Below are 16,661 nucleotides of genomic sequence, written 5' to 3'. Positions count from 1 at the left end.
TACGGATCTCGTGCGGAGATTGTGTTGTATATCTTCGTGCCTTGCTAAGTTTTAAAGACCATTCATGCCAATGATGGATTTTCATCTTGATATTTGTGTTAAGAATGGAGAGGAATAAATCTGTCTGATTTCATTGACAATATCTTTTTCAAGCTTCGACAGTAGCTTTGTTAGCTTGCAGACATAGTTTTGCTTGCCTGCAGCAGTAGTTTATGTAACTCAAGATTCTTTGAATCATGGGTTCGGTTTTACTGTCTTCTCGGTTTTGATATGATTATTTTTGGTCATTTTGAACAAGATATGATGATTCGAGTTCTTTGAAATTCACATTATCATCTATTTTTCATGTTCACGAAGCGATTGGAGGACCACCTCACCCATGCTCCACACGGTGAGGCCGAGCCTATCCGTGCCATGCACGGTGAGGCCGAGCCTGCCTATATCGGCGGCTCCATGGCATTAAGGCCGTCGGTGGCGGCATCCCCTCCTTCACAGGAGCTTGTGATGCCTCCCGTGTCTTCTAATGCCTCCATGACAATCTCTGATGCCAATCGCTTATTTTGCAAAGCTTGTTCTTTTGCTAGATTTCAAGGAAGTCCTTATTTGCTAAGGCTCCAACCGAGAACATTCCATTCTTACAAAGTATTTAAGGTGACATTAGTGGACCATATCCAACCAAATACGGATATTTTTCGGTATTTTTATGGTATAGGTTAAGAGCATCGACGCGTTGGTCACACGTTGCTTTGCTTTCCACAAGAAACGCTGCATTCGCTAAAGTTTTTAGCTATGATCATCATACTAAGGGCTCACCACCCTTACCATCCTCTCAAATCTATTCAATTGGATACCGTTGGAGAGTTCACCTCCACGACTTTGATGATTTCGTTTTGCATATCTACTGGGATCGTCGTTGAACATATTATTCCTCATGTTCATTCACTGCACGATCTAGCAGAGCTCGGACTTGGTTATGGGTACTAACCTGCCGATTTTTGCATGAATATATGTAATGATGTTGCATGCAGCGACACTTATTCGTTTTAGACCCACAACTTGCCAAGCGTTTAGTGCGTACCAGATGGTTACTGGATACGATCCCAACGTTCTTTTCCTTAAACGCATATTTGGTTAAAGTTGTTTATGTGCCTCTATTGTAGTTATCTCAATGGGTCTACTTGAAACGATTAAGTATTCTGGTTGGTTATGATTTATGAATCACCAACATTTGTCCGCTATTTCCAATCTACAACCGTTGATCTCTATCCTGCGATATTAGCAGACAGTCACTTTGATGAGACATACTTCCCGTCGTTAGGGGGAGATATGGAATGCTCTCATTCCGGTTTTAACGCCAGGAATTGACGTGGTGTGGCACTATGTCTCATTAAGATCCCGCACTACTCAAAGTGAGCAAATGTGCAACGCATTATGGACCTCCAGAAAGTCAAAGATTTGATGCTCAATGACTTTACCGATATTGCGAAAGTGACGAGATCGCACATAAATACTGTGATGTGCCGGTAAGGCTGGAACTCTCAAAATATGAGAGAATTTCATATGACCTGGTCCTAGCACCGTTGGCACCATCCCTGACAGTGGGAAGGAAGCAGGCGATGTCACCATCGTACGCTGTGGTGTTGTCGGCGCCCGTGACATTGCACCACAAAACAAGGGCGGCAAACGTAAAGATGGACTAGTAAGGGTCATAGCTTCGGTCTTGGCTCCTGCCTAGATGAGGGGGATACCATTATTCTCTAGAATCAAAACTAGAAAGAAGCGAAGTGCGTAGGCACAAGTATTTCGCCCATCATCAAGAGATATTCTCTAAACATGTGTATCAACTAAGTTTCTGTGGGACGCTACAGACTCCTTTTGTTGATGTTAGAGAAGAATAGAAATCTCACGAATTGATCGTATACAGCGCGCGCGTGTGTTTAATGTATTGATCTCCCATGATTGATGATGTATTCGCTTATGCTCTTATTCCGTTGTAAAGGCATCAACGATGAGCAACTTGACCGAAGTGGAAAGAATCAATACAGGCTGAACTTGACTTGGTATGTTGGTCGTTGTTCGTAATTGTAATGAGAAAGATGAAGTCATGCAATATATGCAGGACTTATGGCGCAAAGATTGTCTCATTATCCTAGTATTGAGTACGATGAGTTATATTCTCTCGTTATAGACATAATTGCTTTCCGCTACTTGATCAGTAGTAGTGTCCATGAAAACTGATTTGCAGCATATAATAGTGGTCATAGAATATCTGTAAAGGGATCTTGACGCAGATATGAGAGTGCCCGAGGGACTTTAAATGCCTCCAGACCACGGAGAGCTTATGTAATCAGATTGCGACGTTCGAGAGAACGTAGTACAATCGGTTGCAAGAACTCATACCCATATGTGTTCATATGAAGCTAATTCTTGATTCTCTATTCCGTCTAAGTATAGATGATGAAGAGATTCAATGAGCTATACATTCATACATGCTAGTGTTGTTGGGACACTATTGCTTTCATTATGACGTGATTAACTATGCGCCTATGCATTGTCATTGGACTTGCATTGCTTATTTGACATGGGTTTAGTTCTACACTTAGTGAACCAACACAAATCCTATCCACACCAACGCCGCCAGCAGCTCCAGCAACATCAACGTACGCCTTGGTGTAGCAGTCGACACTGGTAGCGTAGAGGATGCGTACGGTTCCATCTTGGACCAAAATCAGTCCTTCATTGGTCCATTCCCCCATTCTTTTCGCGAAAGACACATTAAATGTGACAAATCAGAATCTGTCTAGTTTTGTAGGTCAACTTCAACAAGACCTACAGGACAGCTCGCTCGATGAAATATGGTGAAATTGGTACCGTTGGAAAGGTCTATGTGTCTACTTTCTAGGGACATCAACCTTTCATTCATAGCTATCATATTGAGTGAGTTATGGCCGTTTTAATAAAGTAGGACAGTCCTATTCGGAAATTTGCAAGTCAGTTAACTTCGACAGAGCATTGTGAACTGCTCCGATCGGATGAGGTTGTGAACCTTATGTCATTGGAAATCCACGGGTGTCTACGTTTCAGAACATGTTACGGTTCGCTGATACCTATTTTGACGAAGAAGTTATGGCCATTTAAGTGAGTGAAGGTCATTCTACCCGAGAATCTGATTTTCATTGCAAACTCTTGTTTTGAGTTGTTATGCAATCTTATTTCCTAAGATCTAAGTTTGGCTAAGTATGTATAGCATGTATGATCTAAGGATGTGTGGCTAGATTAATGATTAATCATTAGCCCAAGACTACGTTTGAGAAGCATGTAATGAATGTTGTGTACGTTGTTCTTTGTACTCCATGATTATGGCACTAATCAGGGGGAGTTGTTTTGTAGACTTCAGGGGGAGTCTACCTCACATGATGCTATCAAATGTAGAAGGTGCGTTGTGCTCTTTTTCCCTTCGATCAAGCTTTTGTTTTTACCCAAGAGGTTTTTATTTTGCTTGACAAGGTTTTTACCGAGGCAACGATGTGTGCACCATGCAACCTAGGCATGCGACACAAGGGGGAGTGTTCCGGGAGAATTACTATTCTACCCTTGTGTGTGTCTTAGCCTAATAGGTTTCCTGTTATGAGATAGATTAGCATCTCCGTAATAGATTAGGACTTCGAATTTTAAGGGATTGTGGTTTTGTAATGCCTATATATAGGCCCCCATATCATTCAATAATACACAATTATTTCATCCTGAAACAAAAATCAATTATATGATTTTTGTAAGAATTTAAAAAAATATCCATGGCGTTTGAAAAACAACGTTAAGTTTAAAGCATTTTGGAAACACCATGAAAAAAGATTCCACAGCATTTTTCAAACCCTGTGAAACTCTCCGTAAAAGCACAGCACCACTTTCAACGACGTTTGACGATGGCGTCGAAAAACGCCGTTAAAAGGCTTCCACGGCGTTTTCAAACACCATGGATGATGTTATGTGTAGTAGTGTAACTAGATGGGTGTAGAGAGCATATTGATGGGTGTAGCTGTAGTTGGGTGTAATTGTGCATGGTTAAGGAAGTGTACTGCAACAAAAGAGGCCAGGGAGAGATATAGACTTTACGTGAAAAGAGAAACAGTGAGGGTGGAGAAGGCAATAGTGAATCTTCAAGAAAAGAAAAAGAGTATTATGGTAATTAACTCAAATTTAATTTCGATTCCTTATTGTAAGTGTTTACAATCGTAATTAGTTTCATTTTAATTACTCCGTATTATTTCATTTTGTCTCTCATTCTTTTGTATTCATATTTCATATTAATTTCATTCCGAATAAATAAACGTGTCATAATAAGCTAGGCGGTTTCCGTCTCGACAAGTAGTCTAAGCGGATTAAGTGGAGACGAGTGGGTCCAGTAGTGGGCCGCTAGGTTCCTAGCTTTATGGGCTTTATTAAGGGGCTCGGGTATTTGTTGGCTCAATTGCTCTCTATTTCTTTCTCACTTGGGCTGATTGGATTTTCATTTCAGCATGATTTTCTTTTAAAAGTTGTTCACTGGTTTACAGGTGAATTGATATGTTTCTAACTTCTAAGAATATGTTTCGAATTTTTAAAAGTTCTTCACTGATTTACAGGTGAATTGATATGCTTCTAAGAATAGGTTTCGAATAAATTAAATGTTGTTTTCCTTTGATGTACTTTTGATTAAACATACAAAAAGTCAGATTTTAGTCTTAGTATTTTGTTTGTTTCAAATATATATACGAGCTCATTTAGTCTGTATTGGAGTTTAACTTTGGTCGAGGAAGCGTAAGAGTTTCATTGGAATATATATCCTGCTTAACTGTTGGTAGTATGACTTTTTGGCTTTTCGCTGCCTGATGGTCTCTAGTCTCTACTGTATCAAATTAAGAAAGGTCCACGGACCAAGGCTGATGTTGACACAATGATATCAGATATTTGGTTGACCATATCCAAACATACAAGATTACAAACCTGAAAAACAAGCCCTTGTACACACGTATGAAAATGAAATGGATCCTCACATAATCTTAACCAGGTGACCAAAAATTTGACCGGAAAAACTTGATCGGCGGCAAAATCAGGAAGGGAGGAATCTGAGAAGGTGGATCCAACGACGAATCTGGAAGGAAGGAATTTGTTTGAGAGAGTTGTTATTAGGTACATCAAACAGGGGTCCAAACATGTTGGCTGGCTTTGAACTTTGGTTGACTACAAAGGAACACTACAGTAGTCCATAGTTGAACTTAACACAACCACGTGCGCTATTTCAGTTCAGGTCTTTTCTATTTTTTTTATTTTCGTCTCCACTTTCTTTTGGATTTAGACATATAAATTTAGGGAGCTTATGTAGCTGGTGGCGTATATATATAGTTTAAAGAGAGGGGTGGCAGAGAATCTCCGTCTCTTCTCTAGTGTGGTATTTGTGAGTGGAAACTGGAAAGAGATCCAACCAATCCATATAACTGAGAGACCCAGAGAAGAAGAAGAAGAAGAAGAAGAAAGAATGATTCTTTTTGGTTCAGAGGGTGTGTTTGTTGTGCTATGTTTCATCATCACCTTTGGAGCTCATCTCTCAACGGCGTCTGACAGGCTCATCCCAGGCCAGTCACTTTCCGGCAACCAGTCGTTAACCTCTCCCGCCGGCAAATTTGAACTGGGTTTCTTCACTCCAGGTAATTCTACCAACTACTACATAGGCATTTGGTACGCAAATCTGCCTGATGATCATACAGTTGTCTGGGTGGCTAATAGAGACCGCCCTGTTTCTGATCCAGTCTCTTCACGATTTGGATTCCTTGAAAATGGAAACTTTACCTTGCTGGACGAATCCAATTCTTCAGTCTGGTCAACTCAGAGTTCCATGTCCTTAGCTTCCAAATCTGCCACATCAATGCTTCTTGACAATGGCAACTTTGTTATAAGAGATGCATCTGATGTTATATGGCAGAGTTTTGATCATCCTACTGATACTTGGCTCCCAGGTGGTGCCAGGGTTGGTTACAACAACGTTACCAATCAGAGTGTAACTCTCACTCCCTGGAAAAACCCACAAGACCCAGCCCCTGGAATTTGGTCCCTAGAGGTTGATCCAGATACAAGTATTTTGTTGCTCTATAATGGCTCTCAACAGTATTGGAATAGTGGGCCTTGGAATGGCAAATCTTTTGCCCAAGTGCCTGAAATACAGCGGAACGATCATATAACAAATGTTAGTTTTGTACCAGATGCCAAGGGGATGTATGCGTCTTATGATGCTGCAGACCCTGATACTTATATTAGGTACGTGATTGATACCAATGGGCAGTTCAAGGCCTATATGTGGGGGAAGGACTTCCGCCAGTGGAATGCATTTTGGTTGAGGCCAAGTAAGTTCTGTGAGGTTTATGGATTTTGTGGTGCTTCTAGTGTCTGCCTGCAAAACGTCAGTCAGTGTGTTTGCTTGGAGGGATATGAACCTAGAGACCCTAAAGAGTGGGGATTAGGGGATCATACAGATGGGTGCTACAGGCGAGCACATTTACAATGCACTACTGAGTCTACTGGAGTAGATGACACTTTTAAGGTGGTATCAAATGTCAGCCTTCCTGCGAACCGGGAGAGTTTTGAAGTTGATGACATTGATGAGTGCAGATCAGCGTGCTTGAGTAATTGTTCATGTACGGCTTTTGCTTATGATAATGGGTGTTTTGTTTGGGCAGGGGATCTATTCAATGTCAAACAATTTACAACAGCCGAGAAAGAAGGCAAGGACTTGCATCTGAAAATTCCAGCTTCTGAGAGCATAGAGGAGAAGAAAGAGAACAAGACCCTTTGGATCGTTATGGGAATAGTTGGAGGTTTACTTATTGTTATTACCATTGTTGTGGTACTATTTGTGAAGCGTCGATATTTTGGGGAGAGGTTTGATACACTTGATGGTTCCTTGGTGATGTTCAAGTATAGGGTTTTAAGAAAAGCCACCAACAACTTTTCAGAGAAACTTGGGGAAGGAGGTTTTGGTTCTGTTTTCAAAGGGACATTGCAGGGATCAATTGCCATTGCCGCAAAGAGACTTAACTGTCCCAAGCAAGAGGATAAGCAATTCCTTACAGAAGTGAGAACTATTGGAAAAGTCCAACACATTAATCTTATTCGTCTTTGTGGATTTTGTGTAGAAGCTTCAAAAAGATTCTTGGTATATGAATACATGCCAAATGGGTCTTTAGAATCTGTTCTATTTAAGAAGAGTTCCATCGTCTTAAATTGGAAAACTAGGTACCTTATTGCAACTGGGACTGCCAGGGGATTGACATACCTTCATGAGGAGTGTAGAGAATGCATCATACACTGCGACATCAAGCCTGAAAACATTCTCTTGGATGCAGAATATGTTCCAAAGGTAGCAGATTTTGGTCTAGCAAAGCTCATAGACAGAGACATTAGCCGGGTAATAACAACCACGAAAGGAACCAGAGGCTATATTGCTCCAGAGTGGATTTCGGGAGAAGCTATAACATCGAAAGCTGATGTCTTTAGCTATGGAATGCTGTTATTTGAACTCATCTCGGGAAGGAGAAACAGAGATCTATTAGATAATGGTTTAGAAAATTATTTTCCAACCTGCGTTGCCAATGTGCTAAACAAAGAAGAAGACGTTGATGCCTTGTTGGATTACAGGTTAGAAGGTAATGCTGACAAAGAACAACTAAGTAGAGCATGCAAAGTCGCTTGTTGGTGCATTCAAGACGACGAGAAGGATAGGCCAACTATGGGGCAGGTTGTTCAACTTTTAGAGGGAGTTATAGATGCTGGAATTCCCCCAATGCCAAAGTTCCTCGACCGCTTTTCCAAGAGTCTAGTTGAATCCATCAATTATCGGGACATTACTTCCAGCAGTTTTGATTCATGCTGTCATGAGTACTCAGATTGTATATCTCAACCTTAACGCATTGACTGCAGCTACCATTTTGCCATTCATTTCTTTGTTTTATCATCTCATGTGTTTTGATCCATTTTTCAGCTAATTGGTAGTTTCCAACTTCAGCTTATGTCAATGTATACCTCCCTTGTGGTCTTACAATGTATATATGTCAATGAATGGATTTCATATCATCTCCGGCAACTATTTGTATTATTCATATACTGCCTAGCACACACAGAAATAGTCGCAGCTTAGAACCAATCTGTGAGAACTCAATTCTGTGACAACTATTAAATTATTAATACAATGTCCGTCTCTCCAGTCTCCATTGTATTGTCATGCAGCTCATGCTCTGGTTTTATGTTCTTAGTGGGAAATTCTGATTGCTAATGTCACATTATAAAAGATATTAGAAGCCGAAATTCAGTAAATATTTAGAGATAGAACTCATAGAAGTAAAGGGTTTGAGCAATAAGTGAAAGATTGGTTTATCAGAGTGATAGTAGTGTACAAACATGCATGTCCACAAGACTTGACAAAGGGAGAGGAATCCACAAGCAAGGTCGACCCTGTACAGGAATAAAGGAAATACATCAATTTGGAAGACACTGGAGATAATGCAAGGCAAATGGTAGCTAATTAAAGACGATGTTGTACTGATTATATAGAGTAGCATCAATTTGGTATGACGGGTGTGACAGGCACTGTGTTGCTGATTCTATAAGGACCTTATAACTTTGATTGATGTTTCCTTTCATGTCTGAGAGTTGAAAACTTCTACTATTTTCTGTTCCTAGTTTCTGTGTTTCTGATTTGTCTTCTCTTCGCTTGGTTTTTTCAGTTAACCCAAACCCCAAAAAATAAAAAGAGTTGACCTCCATGAGCGAGCACATAATGCAATAGAGAGAATCTCATTCTCCTTCCCACCACTTTCACTCTCTCATTCACCTATCAATCCCTTTCAAACACCCATTACTGTTGGTTCAGGTACACCTATTCTCTCTCCCTCTCCCTCTCCCTCTCTCTATCTCTCTCTCAAACATTCGTTCTTGGCGAACTCAATTCGTCTCTGTAAGTTTGTTTGTTTATTTGTTTTTTTTTTCTGGGTCTCATTGGTTTGGTATCCTGTCAATTCCACAGATTTGGGGTTTGGGTTTTACCTAGTTTCCTGTCTTTGGTAGCCTTTCTCCTGCTTTGAATTTGCTTCTGAAGAAATTCGTTAAATTTCAGTATCTATAGTCTGATGTAATATGTATAATCAAGACAATTTGTCGATTGCGCAGGATTGGCATTTGGAATGATCAACACTCGTGTGTTGCCCATACAGGTGTGCATTCATACAATCCACAACAGTCTTTTAGAATTGGCTGAAGGAATTGCAACCGATACCATGAAATAAAGACAGTATCTTTCTCTCTATATATATTTTTTGAACTATTAAGTTTATCTGACCGTGATCATCGTCAATGTTTTTGTACTTAACTTAGGCACTCAAGTTCCCAACTACAAAGCTTGAAGGCTCTAACCAGTTACGATACAAGGAAACAAAAATGGAGCTCACTATAACACGCCCTGATGATTGGCATCTTCACCTTCGTGACGGTCAACTTCTTGAAGCTGTAGTCCCCCATAGGTCACTCTTCTTTGATAATTGAATTACATGCTGGTCATTTGTCATATTATATCTAGAGTAGGCGTCGAGTTGCATCCTGATGTCATATCATCACTTTTATAAGCAGTGCTAGTCATTTTGCGAGGGGAATAGTGATGCCAAATCTAAAGCCCCCTATCACCACCACTGCTGCAGCTGTGGCTTACCGAGAATCTATCTTAAAAGCACTGCCTTCGAGTAGCGACTTTGCTCCTCTTATGACACTTTATTTGACAGATACCACTAGTCCTCAAGAGATCAAGCTTGCAAGTAAGTCTGATATGTGATTGTGTTATGTTTTTTATTTATAATCTAAATTTAATATATGTTCACACTATAAAATGATTCTAGCGTAAGGCGTAACTGACATGTGAGATTATCACTGGTGCTTCAATATTAACTTAATTGGTTTTCAAGCTCTCTTAGTATTACAAATCTGTAGATGTAACTTTAACTGCTGGAGAATCTTGTTAGAATAACTATTACTTTGTGATTATTTATTCTATAATTTCCCCATGCCTGGTCAATTTTTGTGTTTGTGTTTCTCAACTATTTCACCTATGTTCCAACTTTTCTCTTTTTTTTTGATGTACTTCTTGTTTGCTTTACTTTTGTATTGTCTTTTAGGTTTTTTATTTTAAAAAAAAACTTATCAGTGGTCTAATTTTTTGGGTATGTATTGTCAGTTTCTCCTATAAGCAAGTTCGTAATTTACCAGCCCTTGACTCGTGCTTGGCACCTTCCAGTAGCAGTTTGTGCCATGTGCCTAACTTAGTGCTTAGTTATTGTTTTTCTATCTTTCCGTCTTTATGCAAAAATGATGCGGGAAGCGTACACGGTAGAAACAAGATTTAGACAAACGTCAAAAACCTAATGGAAAATACTAGAATCTACTAGTAACAAACTAGAATATACTAGCAACTACGGGCACACCTGTAAGAAACAAGAGAAACTTATATTAATACATGGTTTAACTAATAACTTGATATCATCTCTCCATCAAATTAAAATCTATGATGTGCCATATATAGGCATTGAAATAAACCTATTGTATTAGAACTAGGAAATAATACCTTATATGCTAAGATTAGAAAAAAGGAAACTTAAAATCCTAATTAAAACATAAATCCCGAAACTGATTAGTAAATCGACATCTTTTGGCCTAAATCCGACAGGGCTCACTAAAGTGAGTCTTGTAGATCTCGTCGTTCCCATTCCGGAAATGTATTATGCATTCCAAACGGACATTCTAGCCACAAGTTGCTTCAAATCTGATCTGCCTTTAAAATCTGATCTTTCGCTCGAGAATCTCAATATATCCAAAAGAGTAATTTATGATTGATTGCATCATTAAGAAGCCTATTTGAATACCAGTTTCCAAATGTGACGACACTTCTTTCTTTTCGAGATTGTCTTTAATCTCGTCCTACATCAAAAAATGTAGTCTTTAAAAATACTAATCAACCAAGGACATATGCTGGACTTCTGAAATTTTACTGAAATTCTCTTTTGGGTTAATTAGCATTGATTCACTTGCCTAGTTAGATTCACTTTAGGACTTACCATTATTTTTGCTCTTCTTTATAGGTCATAGAGATCCATTAATCTTCTAATTCTATTGATAGGAAAAAGTGGGGTCGTATTTGCTGTAAAGCTTTACCCTGCTGGTGCCACAACAAATTCTCAAGATGGAGTCACAGATCTATTTGGAAAATGCCTACCTGTCCTTGAGGAGATGGTTGAACAAAACATGCCTCTGCTGGTATTCCTACTACCTCAAACCTCATCTGTTTTCTTTCTTCTCCTTGTTTGTACCTGTCAACTGTGGCCTTGCAGTTTTATCAGTCTGTTCTGTAACTCTGTAAAAGAAACAAAAATAAAACATTTCTCCTATTTGAATAATTGTTACAGTTATATTGAAGAAAGGACTGGAGCATTTTCATCTATATTTCTGGATTTAGTTCATTTCATATCATAACTTTAGGAATTTAGATTCCAAGAGCTGCTGAGGTCCTGGCAATTTATAGCATTTTAAGAATCACACAGATAACGGGAAGTTCAAATTTGATTGCATCTGTTTTTTTCTATAGACAGTTTGGAACATGATAATTTAAATGTTTTTTATTATTGTATTTCTTTTGTGATTACAGGATTGCCTGTATAAGGCCTGTATAGCTGAGTTTATCTTACAGTTCTTACTTGACTACTGTCTTTGTCTTGGGTCTGTATTCTCGTGCTTTTTTTTTTTTAGTCTTTATTCTATCTTCTTCTCTCTTTTCCCTACTTTTTGTACTCTATCAGTTTCTCTCTATAGTTCTGGAAGTTATCTTTGTCCTGACTGGGTTCCGAAATGTGGAATAGACAAGCCGTTGTTAGGGTGTCTAATGTTGTAGCTTTACATCATCCTCAATCATGTGTCCCTAAATTATTACTTATATATGGATGTGCTATATTATTTCAGGTCCATGGGGAGGTTACAGATCCTGATGTTGATGTATTTGATCGTGAAAAAGTATTTATTGAATCTGTTTTGCAACCCTTAATCCAAAGGCTTCCACAGTTGAAGATCGTCATGGAGCATATAACTACTATGGATGCTGTTAAGTTTGTTGAGTCTTGCGAAGAAGGTATGCCTGGTCACCAAATATAAGATTTATAGTATTCCTATTTCCCTCCTTTTTTAAAACAACAGATATATCCTGATTATCTTTCCTTACTAGCCAGTCTCAAGTTGTACATCCTCATTCCATGTACCTTTTGTTTGTTAGGTTCTGTAGCAGCAACAGTTACTCCACAACATCTTCTTCTGAACAGAAATGCTCTATTTCAAGGAGGATTGCAGCCTCACAACTACTGTCTGCCTGTACTCAAAAGGGAGATCCACAGTAAGTTCCATTCACATATTACATTTATCGTTTGTGCTAATTTAGCCAGGAAGTAAAATTCAAGTAATTTTTAAGCTCTCTCTCTGATGCTAATATATCGTTTCTCATTTAGGACAGGCTATTGTATCAGCTGTTACTAGTGGAAATAAAAGATTTTTTCTTGGAACTGATAGTGCTCCTCATGAAAAACGAAGAAAAGAATGTTCTTGTGGTTGTGCTGGTATATACAGTGCCCCTGTTGCTCTATCATTGTACACAAAGGTCTTTGAAGAGGTAAGGATTCTAGTATCTCCTCATGTTAGTTTGGATTCTTGTTTGCTGTTATGTGTGTGTGTCACAATTATGTTTTGGCTTTAATCGTTCCTATGTTCTGACTGAACAAGCCCTAATTAAATCAAATAAAGTCATCATATATTCCAAACAGTATATAATAAGCGGCTGGCTTATGTGATGGAGGCCAAGACGTTTGTGTTTCTCTGGCTGGACCAACCACTTTCTTATGAGACTCTTTTATCATTTTAGTTTTGTTATGAAATAAACAGTTTAGTAGGGTTTATAGGATTTTATATGTGGTTCAGGCTTTGTGCTTCATAAGTGGTAGATACTAAAACCTCAAATCCGGTCGGACCATGTTATGGATAACAGAGACCTCTTGGTTTTTGAATGCTAGGTAGGTCTATTAGAACATAGGATGAGGATAGATAGGGAAGTCTATTATGTTAGTAATAATATTAGGACAGAGGGTTAGGATAGATAGGGAAGTCTATTATGTTAGTAATAAGAGAATATATGGAATAAAAAGGAGGTGCTGTAAGTTGCATGTAGCTTTCAATTTAAGTTAGAACGCAGGTGTCGTGTTCAACTCAAAGAGCGAGATCCAAGTTGGAGAATCAAAGAGGAATAGAGAGGGTGTTTTCAGGTGAAAGGGGGATCTATGATGGTGTTATATGTAATAAGATGAAAGATGAGATGAGAGGTCAGAGGGTTGTAAGTTGGGTGTAGCTTCAACATATAAGCTAAGGATGAGCAGAAGGGTAACTTACAAGGTACGAGACTACGAGTACAAAGACCTTGCTAAAGAGCGAGGTGGACCACGTTGAGGAACTAAAGAGGCTAAAGGGAGCTTAAGAGTGACATGGATAGATGGAATGGTACGTTTATTAACAGAAGGTTACATTCATTGAGAGTCATTAGGAATATCCGAATATGATACATTTATGGATATTAATTGGAATTCCTAATTATTTACAATAAAAAGTTGTGTGTAGAGTTGGAGTGCTCTGGACTGAATAAAATCTCCTTGAAATGTAACTGATCTAATACTGGAGAAAATCTTCTTGTTTTTCTATTTAATTATATATGCCGCTGCTCATAGTTTGGTGCATCAAGGTAACTTATTGTTAGAGAATTTGCTTATTTCAGGCGGGTGCTCTTGACAAGCTAGAGGCATTTACAAGCTTTAATGGGCCAGACTTTTATGGCCTTCCTCGGAATACATCAAAAACAAAGCTGAGCAGAACTTCATGGACGGTACCAGAGTGCTTCTCATTTCCATTTGGAGACATCATACCGATGTTTGCAGGAGAAACGCTTGAATGGCAGCCATCCCTCAACTGATTCCAAAATCACAATGACAGATCCTTCAACTGTTTCATCTCTCTAGCTAGTAGCACCTCTTATAGGTTTAAATCTGTGTGATACTTTTGATACTGCGTTGCAGAATTCAGGATTGTGAAGCTTGATGTAAAATTGACAACATGTTTCCAAGCTTTGATGATCATTCGTGGCACCATGGGTAGGGGGTGATTTGATGAAGCATGTTGATGTTATCATCCTCACTTGAGCATTTGTTAGAATTGCGTAAGAGGTGTGCAGTTGTGCTTCACTGCTTCTCACCCCCAAATGCGAATCCCAAATGCCCCTAGTACAAAGATAAGCCCCTAGTACTGTAACACCACCAACAGCCGAACCAAATAGAACCCAAGAAACACCCAAATTTTCTCAATATGAAACCAAAAACACAAACATTCAACCCCCCGAATATATATGCTTTTTTTAATTCATTCTCGCGTGTAAAATTATGAAACAGAAGAGGAGATTTTGCCTTTTTACAGTTTGTATCGGTAAATAAAGAGTCGGGCCTTCCAGCCCTAAAGCCCCGAATTGTTAAACCCTCCTCCAAACCCAGCTTTGATCCAATGAAGCAGTAATTGAACAAAAACCCACCGCCATGTTGATCCGAAGAAGACTCGCTTCTCTTCTCTTCTCCGCCTCCGTCGCCTCCCCCAAACCCAAACCCTCTCTCGCTCTCCCTCCACTTCACTTCCCTGCTCTGTCCCCCAACCCTAACCCTAGCTTCAATCTGGATTTGGGGATTGTTCGGGCGTACAGTAGTCTGCTGAGCCTGAACGATCTGAGACCCAAGGTGCCCAGGAAGCAGAAGACCAGGAAAGGCCGCGGGATTGGCTCCGGGAAGGGCAAGACGGCCGGGCGGGGACACAAGGGCCAGAAGGCCAGGGGCTCCGGCAAGCTCGGCTTTGAGGGTGGACAGACCCCGCTGCGCCGCCGTCTCCCCAAGCGCGGCTTTAAGAACCCCTTTAGTCTCACTTTTCAGGTACACTTTGTGATTTTGATGGATATATTGATTAGACGCATTCGATAGTGAGAAATGTGTTAGGTTTGGATATGATTGTTCCATCAGAATGAACTCCAACAATATTGTTTGTATGTGTTTTGGATATTTGTATTTTGAAGCACATTTTGAGGTTGTGTCTCTGATTTTCATCCTGTCTTCCCTTCAGAAGCCATTTCTGCTATGTTAATCAATTGTGGACAATCCAAATGTGTCAATTTTATTCCATTCATTTTCTAATAATACCGTTTGCATGTCTTTCTGCAGCCAGTAGGATTAGGAAAGATTGCCAAACTGATCAATGCAGGAAAGATTGATTCTTCAGAGTTGATTACAATGAAGACTCTCAAGGTACAGTAAATTCATTCTCGACTATGCCATTTTCTTTTTCCAACTGAGTTCAATCTGCTAATTACCATTACTGTAGGATACAGGGGCAATAGGGAAGCAGATAAAAGACGGAGTACGATTAATGGGACGTGGCGCTGAACACATCAAGTGGCCAATTAATCTGGAGGTGTGTGTTCACTTGTGCTTTTCTACATTATTGATCCATATATTTTACTATTTTGGACCAACCAAGAAGACCTATCTATTTTATTTTTTTTAAAGACCTATGTATTATGGGGCTAGGACATCGCTGAATAGGCAAGACATATTTTTCGCTTGTCTCTACACTCTTTCTGTTTATGATCTGCTGCATTCTCCTTAAACTGTGTATGTTTTCGTTTGCTTGCCACTTCAGTGCTGAACTTTGAACTATGGATTAATGATATCTGATTAAATTGTAGATGTTGGCATTTACCACTAGTCCAGTGGGTATGATGATTTCGATATAGCCCATAGTTATACTTGGCGTGTACTGATTCATATTTCAGTTCTATCGAATTTAGATTTCCTAGATGTCTTAGTAATAAATTTTAGTCAGTCCAAGTGGTGGCTTGTAATGTTTTAACCACATTAATTATTTTATACTTGTGCACATGATCTCTTTCCTGTTAGTCTAAGTGCTGGCTCATTATATTTGTAACCGCATTAATCATTTTATACCTGTGCACATGATCTCATTCTTGTCGGTTGCATGTAATGCACCTGAACTGTTATCTCAGTTATCTGCATATGTGCTCTTGACACTGAACTGACAAATGACATTCTAGGTATCACGGGTCACTGTAAGGGCAAAGGACGCAGTTGAAGCTGCAGGAGGGTCTGTCAGAAGAGTGTATTACAACAAGTTAGGTTTTCGAGCTTTACTCACACCCGAGTGGTTTGAAAAGAAGGGCAGATTATTGCCAAGAGCAGCTAGACCTCCGCCAAAACAGAAGGACAAGGTTGACAGCATTGGCCGCTTGCCAGCTCCAACAAAACCTATTCCTTTTTTGACTGAAGAAAACGAGGCAACCTCCAGTTCATCTACTTAACTAAACGAGCAAATTCAGTTTGTTCATTTAGGATTTTGTATTTTTAAGTCCAGTTTCTTCATTTGTGTTTGGCATAATTTGTCCTTTATTGTTATGGTTTTACCCCTAACGTAAGAGACTCCAACTAAATGAAAAGAAGAAAATAAAATTGAAATTGCTA

General features: G+C 39.3%; 3 protein-coding genes across 3 annotated transcripts; all 3 read left to right on the top strand.

Moving 5' to 3' along the window:
• Nucleotides 1-5,414: 5,414 nt before the first annotated feature.
• Nucleotides 5,415-8,119, top strand: LOC126798627 (G-type lectin S-receptor-like serine/threonine-protein kinase At2g19130). Its single transcript, XM_050525638.1, has 2 exons — nucleotides 5,415-5,684; nucleotides 5,787-8,119. Exons 1-2 carry the CDS (start codon nucleotides 5,516-5,518, stop codon nucleotides 7,934-7,936), a joined length of 2,319 nt encoding a protein of 772 aa, XP_050381595.1. The 5' UTR covers nucleotides 5,415-5,515; the 3' UTR covers nucleotides 7,937-8,119.
• Nucleotides 8,120-8,750: 631 nt separating this feature from the next.
• Nucleotides 8,751-14,268, top strand: LOC126798635 (dihydroorotase, mitochondrial). The gene is made up of 9 exons (XM_050525647.1): nucleotides 8,751-8,899; nucleotides 9,196-9,239; nucleotides 9,400-9,545; nucleotides 9,652-9,833; nucleotides 11,189-11,325; nucleotides 12,025-12,190; nucleotides 12,332-12,448; nucleotides 12,561-12,721; nucleotides 13,871-14,268. Exons 2-9 carry the CDS (start codon nucleotides 9,210-9,212, stop codon nucleotides 14,063-14,065), a joined length of 1,134 nt encoding a protein of 377 aa, XP_050381604.1. The 5' UTR covers nucleotides 8,751-8,899; nucleotides 9,196-9,209; the 3' UTR covers nucleotides 14,066-14,268.
• A 326-nt stretch (nucleotides 14,269-14,594) lies between these two features.
• On the top strand, nucleotides 14,595-16,661 carry LOC126798637 (uncharacterized). The gene is made up of 4 exons (XM_050525648.1): nucleotides 14,595-15,062; nucleotides 15,348-15,431; nucleotides 15,508-15,597; nucleotides 16,238-16,661. The coding sequence occupies exons 1-4, from the start codon at nucleotides 14,679-14,681 to the stop codon at nucleotides 16,499-16,501; spliced, it is 822 nt and encodes a 273-aa protein (XP_050381605.1). The 5' UTR covers nucleotides 14,595-14,678; the 3' UTR covers nucleotides 16,502-16,661.

The sequence above is a fragment of the Argentina anserina genome, chromosome 6, assembly GCF_933775445.1.
Source record: "Argentina anserina chromosome 6, drPotAnse1.1, whole genome shotgun sequence".
NCBI classification, from domain to species: domain Eukaryota; kingdom Viridiplantae; phylum Streptophyta; class Magnoliopsida; order Rosales; family Rosaceae; genus Argentina; species Argentina anserina.
The sequence above is the reverse complement of the archived record's forward strand: the minus strand, read 5'-3'. Positions and strand labels throughout refer to the sequence as shown.

Coding starts and splice junctions, on each gene's coding strand:
- LOC126798627 (XM_050525638.1), top strand. CDS start 5,516: ATGATTCTTTTTGGTTCAGAGGGTGTGTTTGTTGTGCTATGTTTCATC. Junction 5,685..5,786: donor ACTGGGTTTCTTCACTCCAG/GTAATTCTACCA, acceptor TTTCTGATCCAG/TCTCTTCACGATTTGGATTC.
- LOC126798635 (XM_050525647.1), top strand. CDS start 9,210: ATGATCAACACTCGTGTGTTGCCCATACAG. Junction 9,240..9,399: donor CTCGTGTGTTGCCCATACAG/GTGTGCATTCAT, acceptor TACTTAACTTAG/GCACTCAAGTTCCCAACTAC. Junction 9,546..9,651: donor GAAGCTGTAGTCCCCCATAG/GTCACTCTTCTT, acceptor TTTTATAAGCAG/TGCTAGTCATTTTGCGAGGG.
- LOC126798637 (XM_050525648.1), top strand. CDS start 14,679: ATGTTGATCCGAAGAAGACTCGCTTCTCTTCTCTTCTCCGCCTCCGTC. Junction 15,063..15,347: donor CCTTTAGTCTCACTTTTCAG/GTACACTTTGTG, acceptor GTCTTTCTGCAG/CCAGTAGGATTAGGAAAGAT. Junction 15,432..15,507: donor TTACAATGAAGACTCTCAAG/GTACAGTAAATT, acceptor CCATTACTGTAG/GATACAGGGGCAATAGGGAA.